Source organism: Cariama cristata, unplaced genomic scaffold (assembly GCF_000690535.1).
Source record: "Cariama cristata isolate BGI_N322 unplaced genomic scaffold, ASM69053v1 scaffold42491, whole genome shotgun sequence".
Taxonomy (NCBI): domain Eukaryota; kingdom Metazoa; phylum Chordata; class Aves; order Cariamiformes; family Cariamidae; genus Cariama; species Cariama cristata.
Window position 1 is genome coordinate 1 of NW_009599547.1, and position 7,240 is coordinate 7,240.

Sequence of the window (7,240 nt, forward strand, 5' to 3'; positions counted from 1 at the left end):
TTTTATATATATATAAAAAAGCACTTGGTTTCCAGGGGCATTCATAATGAGGTCCACAGTGTTTAGAACTTAAAATTCTTTTTCTTTGTTTGGAACAGTGTTTTAAAGTTTTGTTTTAATTAAAAGACAGTCTTAAAGCATGTTGGACTTCAAAAACATGAGTTTGTTCATGTCTTCTGGACTGAGTAGCCGTCTCCTTTTGATTAAGAGAGCCTGCTCACACATATTTACACATTCGCTTCTGGCACCAACAGCAGGCACTGCTAAGAGCCAAAAGGCTAGCTTGGCTAGTTTTGTATGCTTTTGGGTAACACACGACCAGTACTGAAACAGGTCAGGGGTGGCCTGGAAGAGAGGTTCTTGCAAATAATCATAGACTTCATTTTTCCCGAACCAATCTTCTTCCTGAGCTGCTGTGGCTTCCCCTGCTGCCCGAGGCTTCTTGGTTGAAGGTTCAAATTCTGTTTCTTCTGCCCAGGACTCTTTCACCTCATTGATCAACTCACAGACCTTGCCAATGATCTCTTCGTGCTGGTATGGTGGGACGGGCCGCAGCTTCTGCTGAGGGTCTAAGATCATGGCTACCTTGTGTGCTGAATGAACTTTGAAGTTCTCCTTCAGCGCTTCCAAGAAGAGGTGGCAGAGTTTGCTGACTACGCCAGCATCGTTAGCTTTGGAAGTAAACAGTTTCTCCAGTTTGACATAGGTGGGCAGTACCAGCTGCAAGGTGGGCCGGCTCTCATTGCTCAACTCAATCACTGCCTGTTTCACAGGAGCCAAAATGGCTGCCAGGTTGCTGAGCAGGTGTTTGTTCAGGTTTTGGATGAGGTTCATCTTCTTGGCCCTGCTGTAGAACTCGCAGATCTGCTCGTAGCGCTCGTGAACGAGCAGGAGGGAGTCGGTGACAGAGTTCCAGCAGGGTGGGGGAGAGGTCTCTTCCAGGGAGCCAAAGGTCTCCTTCGAGAGGCCCGTGGATCCTGCCAGATCTTCACAAACATTCAGGAGCTCGATCACTTCATGCATATTGCGAGCCTGTAGTGTTCGCTTGTTCAGCACACTCTGCACTACTGAGTTCAAGGCACAGGCTGAACAACGCAAGCACATGCCTGCCTTGGAGAACGCAGAGGAATTGACTTTGCAGTCCGTGACGTACACCGTCCTGATCTCTGACATCACAAACTCTGAGAGCACGTTCTGTACCCAGTGGTGGATAAAATCACCATTATCTCGAATATCTACACCCTTAATTCCCAGGACATAACTCTTGATGTGGTTGCCTTCCACCTGATAAGCTGTCAGGATGTAGCAAGAATCGGGGCCGATGCTCTGCGAGTGGCAAGTGACACCGATGCCAAGGCATGCATTGCTGCCCAGGGCGCAGGTGACTTTCACCTTCACTTGGTTGTACATCCGAGGCAAATGTTTCAGAGCCAGTGTGTTGAAATTGCCAAGGATTTCGGTGACAGAGAAGGCACCATAGCGAGCTCCACTATCCACCAGGGTCTGTGCTAGCTTGATGAATTCCTTCCCGCTCACCACACTCAGAGCCCCAAGGTCAGTGCACATCACCCTCAGGAGCCTCTCGGCAATGTTCTGCCGCTCCTTCTCTGGGATCGCGCTGTTCCCTAAGCTGCAGTGAAATACAAGGGGGGAGAGAAAGCACCATATGAGCATGGCTCCTCTGCAACAGGAGAGAGGGGGAAGTCACAAAACAATTCTCAGAGACACCCAAAGAAGTGGAACATGCCCAGATGATGGAAGAGACATCTCCAACCCTGGATTTCTTCCCACAAGGGTTTCTGGAAAGAGTAACCCCCAGGGACAGGTGGCTTGCTCTTGCTCTTGCCTAAGCAGCAGGGAGCTTATCTGCATGTTTTTGCTGGTGTGGGGACTGAGACAGAGCACACACTCTCTACTCACAATCCAGTGCCTTAACCAGTGGCACCTCTGGGGTGTTCACCGAGGAACTGCCTAGGTAAGTTATAATCATGTGTGCTGTTCACTACCCAAGTCTACAGGCTGGTGGTCACAGCTTAGCCCAGCTGGAAAGCTGGACATCTTTCCATTTTTGTGATTTGAGCCTTTTCTTTAAGACAGTTATTTTAAGAGGAGCTGCTTCAGTGAAGCACACAACTTCCTCCATCATCTCAAACAGTGCTGAAGCCCAAGTTTCCCTTTCTTCCTCTGAACTCCAGCAACCCCACTTCTTGTGGCTGATTTTGGGTAATGTGAATGTCATTTTTGGCCATACCAGAACACAAAAGCACCATGTTTTTCTGTCACCTTTCCCCCAGGCTGCACAGCTCAAGTGCTTTGGAAGTGATTTCCCACAGAGCTGCATTTTACCTTTTCCTGTGGTGAAGCACAAGCTCACAGGACAAGCTGGGGATGAAGTCAGATGCTGGCTGCCTGCCAGCACTGGGAGTGACAGGTTATGCCTATGTCACACCATGACGACTGGATTAGTTTTTTAACGCCAGGCCAGGAAATCCGACCTTGGATCAGAAGTTAACTTCTTCCAGGAATTCCCAAATGCATCTTCCTTACAAACCTTTCCAACTGCCTCCCCAGGGTTCCCAGTACTTTTTGCATACCAGCGTTCCTGTAATGGGAACAAGTGCTCTGCTCTGCAGGGTAGTACCTGAATTACGGATGAAATCAAGTGCAGTTAGGTGAGGACAAGGGCCTTGTGCAATGCCCGTCACTGCTGTACCCTCTCTGACAGTCACTTGTTCAAAGTGGACAGGTAAGCCTGTGATGGAAGAGTAAACACTGCTACGTACTATTGTTGGCGTTATTTCTTTGGAGCTGTGGTTTCCACTTTTCTTCAACAACAGCTAGAGGTGATCTGGGCTGGCTAGAGGCAATATTGTTCTCGTTGTCAGCTGTGGGGCAAGAGACAGGGAGGTGTTAGAAGCACAAGATAATAATGCTTAAAGCACAAAGAAGGGGAAACAGTACCCATCTGCTTAGCATTTGCCTACGGTTCCCTTAACTACAGTGACACCAATCTCCTACATTCTACGTAGCTTTTAAGCAGTTTTCAATGAGATGCAACAGTACTGTCAGAAACCTTGAAAACCGTCTTTGGACTTGCAACCTATCACCTCCCAAAACGTGGCTGAAGCAACAATGGCTTTTTCTGTGCATTAGGGACATTGATGCCATCAGCACACCTTAAGAAATGTCCCCAGTCAACTGAAGCTGCACACCAGGAGGAACAGATATTCCTTGTGCAGCCTGACTTGTGCAATTTGCTTGCTTTTGAAATGAAAGCAGGTGTAATAAACATTTATCCTTCTCTTGCTTTACTGCCTCTTTCTGCACCGCAGGTGGCTTCCCTTTTCTTTACTGTTAAGTACTTTGTTTTTCAAGCTATGCTCAACTCCTTTGTATCCAAGGATCTTATTACAATCCTCTTCCATGGGTTCCTCCCACTGCAGAGAGGGCCAATCTCCTTTTGGGCTTCTCACTGCTGCCTGAGACTGGAAATAAAAAGAAAAAAAACCCCAAGTTTCTGGAGTGTGACCAAAGATTGTTCCTCCTTATGGCTGCAAAGATACCAACTGCCCTGGGGGTCTTTGTGTTCATGCTCCCATTTCTGTATATGTAACTGGGCTAAATACTTTGGCTGCCAATCTCATGGGATCTTTCAAGGAAATGCAGTCACGATCAGTAAATTCTGCATTGTATCCATCTGCTTTCCTCTCCTGTGCCCCAAGAACTTCTCCCCACCCTCCAGAGGAAATTTTCTAGTTCTAGTATGTTTCCCTATGAAACTGTGCTCTGAAATAGGCTGTGAAGCAACAATAAGGTGCACAATGAAGAAAGGTGGAAGAGGAAGGAGGAAGATGGAGAGACTGATGACCAGGCTGAACAGAAGGATGGAATTAAAAACAAAGAAGACAAAACAGGTCCTTTACTCATCACAGTTGGACTCATCTTACCTAATTTTGGACATCTCTGCTGGACACACCTCTCCTCAAAGTGGCCCCTTAGGGCTCCTTTTACACTCAGTGGTGCAAAAAAGGCTTAAGAGTGTGATTCATTCACCCAGGCAGAACTAGATGCCTCTTGTGGTATAAGATCCATCATGGTCTGAACTCACCTGGAGTCAATGACTTCTTCTCCACTGATTATAAAGGGAGTCCAAGCTGACCAGCTCAGGTGGCAATATCTATAGCCTAGGCACACCAGCATGCAGTGAAATGAATCCTGCCCCAGTGCTCCAGACAGCAGAGCATGAATTAGAGGAATACCTTATTAAGGCATACACAGGTGATTTGGTGCTGGGAAGAGCAATGGGCTTCCCATCAGAACCAAGAGGAGAGGGCAAAGCTGCTCTCCTTCACGTGTGGCAACGGCCTGAGAGAGAAGGGAGACCAGCAAGGACCTAGAGACAAGCAACGACATGATGAAACTTCAGTGCTCTCTTCCCTACAAGCAAGTCCTCTCAAATTTGAGCATGTTAACTGCTGGGGCATTCACAAACCTTGCTGATGAACAGTCACAGACTGCACAGTTATCAGGTCTGGGTGCTGCACCGGTCACAGACTGAATCAATATCTAAGAGTAATCCGGGGTATGACAGAACCAGGGCAGACTCTGGGACTGCCTTGAGGACTGTATATGTGCCCAGGGAATTCCCTGGTCACGACTGGTACCTGCTGAGCATTGCCATGCTCAGGACTGCAGTTTCTGGTCTTTGCAGGTGTGGAAGAGACGTGAAGAGCAGGAGGTGCTCCAGTGAATGCCAGTGATCAGATATGACACATCCCTTTTCCCCCCAGCATTTGCCTAGACTAATTGCTCTTGAGCTAATGCCACCAGTGTCCTCAACTCCAAACATCTGTGGGTAGGCAAAGGAAAATGCTGGATGTTGCCTACCACCTTTGTTCGTGGTTCAGGCCTTCCTTGTCTTGGTGAGGGGTGGGTGGAGGGAGAAACCCTCTATCTTTCCTCTCCCAACTCTTTATCTATTTCATAATAATAGGGGATTTATTATGTACAAATATCTGCTGGCATTCAGTATGGCATTAATGAGATTTCTGCAGCCTTATCTTCCTTATCAGGCAGTCTGTGAACTACACAGATCATGGTTCTTTAATTTCTCTTCATGCCTCCAATCCTTTAATCCAGGTTCAGCCTAGTCGTCCTTTTATTTTTTTAGCTCTAGATTGTAGGAAGGGCATTATATGGTAGCACTCGACTTGAACAAAGTACTGTAAAGGGAGTAAAAGATGTATATTGTACAGTGTAATTACAGAACAAATTCCTTTGCCTGGTGTTCTGCTGTTCTATTTCTGCCTTTCAGCATCCAATTTACATTCTAATTACTTCTTCTCATTGTGTAGCTGCTTTATGGAGCTATAATCTCTCCTTATTACCTTCTAGCCTCCAGGCTCAGCCCTCTGAATGACTCAAGAGCCAGTCTATGTCCCTGCTTTTGCTCCTTGAGGACAGCATCAAGTTCCCCGTCTTCAGTCACTTGCGAGAGGGGTTCAGTGGATGCATCACATTTAATTGGAAGAGATTAGCCCTTTGCATCAGACACAATAAGCCAAACTGGACTCCTGAACATGTTAACTGAAGGGAGTATTTGATCCATATGGGCTTCTTGTATCTCTGCATCCCCATAATGTAACATTCCTTGAGCCAGGCATATGGACTGGTATAAACCGTGACTTTGCCAGTGTCTCCAGTATGTGGATCCTATGCCACCAGTTCTACTGACCACTGCAAGGTCTCTGCACTCCCAGACTTCAGAGATGTTGTGCTGATGCTGTTTCTTGGATAGGAAAATCCCCAAGGTCTGACAGGCCAAAAGGCAACAAACTGTAACCAGAGTAACTGCAAGCCCTGTGTAATCCCTGCTGTTACTCTGCTTAAGAGCAATATCCAGAACCAGACACCCACCAAAGCTGTCTGTAGCTTTCACCCCTCTTCATTTTGTTTCACCCTCATCCCACAGTAGCAAATACCGCGCCGCTCACCCACAGCTGCACAGATCTGGAGGAAAGGCTGCTGTTCCCTCCAGAGGAAGAGGCATGAGCACAGGACTGGCAAGCACCGCACACAGAGATGCCACAGCAGGGGATGGCTGCTGTCACTGCGGGCAGCCTTGGTGATGCTCGGAGAAAGCATTTAAAAGAACACAGGGACAAGCTTGCTGTCACTGTACCACTGAGACATTCGAAGGGAAGCAGCCAAGCAGAAGACAGTGACTTACAAACAGAGCAGGGAGAGATGAGAAAATACAGAGTTGAACAGGAGTAATCCTGAGTTGAGGAGAGGGGATTTACCCATTAAAATGTCTCTGCTGACATTACATGAGTCAGATCACAGATACCTGCTCCCTTCAGTCCTGTTCTGTGTCCAAGGTAATCCAGGTGAAAAAGCCCAGAGACTGTGGGTCATTTGTAAAGAAGAGAGAAGGAAGAAGCTGCAGACAGCACTAGCTTAAATTTTTCAACAGCACACCTCAGCAGTGAATTGCCATTCTGCCCTTTGACAACTTAGCCTTGGTCCTTCCTTTGCAGCCCCTCCACTCAAGTGTCACCAAGAGCTGTAACTCAAAATGCTGCATTTCAGTACCAGAGACCAGAACAGGGAACAGGATGGTCACGACGCAGCTTGGAGGCAAGCAGAAACTGCCATCGACAAACAGCAAGAACAGACCCCAACACCATGGAGTGACGGCAGCCACCACCCTAAGCAGAGCTGCACCGCTCCTCTGTGTAATATGGCAGTCCACAATAACCAGCTTATGCTCAAACAGAAAGTAACATCCACAAAACTCATACCATCTCATAACAAATCACCGTACATGCCTCTTCGTAACATTACAAAGGTGATAAATAAAGTAGCTGCTGAACAACACACAAAGCCTGCACTACAATTTGCCAATGAGAACTGAACTGGAACCAAGGAACCGCATGGATGAACTCAAAGGACACTATTAAAATTAGGACTAAAACGAAAACACAGAACAAGATAAGAACTTTGATTAGAATTATTGTTACACAATGGAAAATATGTTTTTCCTCAAGCCACTTGTCCTTCCATGCCACTCTACTCAAGGCTTACCTCTAAAGTGAGGGCAAATGCAAGCATTGAACGTATAACCCAACAGAGCAGCTGTCTGTTGGAGAACACAGGTCTGTCAAAAGTGAATTTACTTGTAAATCTGTGTTAATTCACTTGAATTTTCATTCAAGAGGAAAAAAAAGAAAAAATTTCC

The 7,240-nt window shown here is 46.8% G+C and overlaps 1 protein-coding gene across 1 annotated transcript in view; it reads right to left on the reverse strand.

The window, feature by feature from the left end:
• Positions 1-6: 6 nt before the first annotated feature.
• Positions 7-7,240, reverse strand: part of ZNF618 (zinc finger protein 618) — a 57,687-nt gene continuing 50,453 nt past the window's right edge. The window contains exons 10-11 of the mRNA XM_009709703.1: positions 2,780-2,885; positions 7-1,630 (exon numbers count right to left, since the gene is read on the reverse strand). Of these exons, the coding sequence (XP_009708005.1) occupies positions 133-1,630; positions 2,780-2,885 (1,604 nt within the window). The 3' untranslated portion in view covers positions 7-132. The remainder of the gene's footprint in view (positions 1,631-2,779; positions 2,886-7,240) is intronic.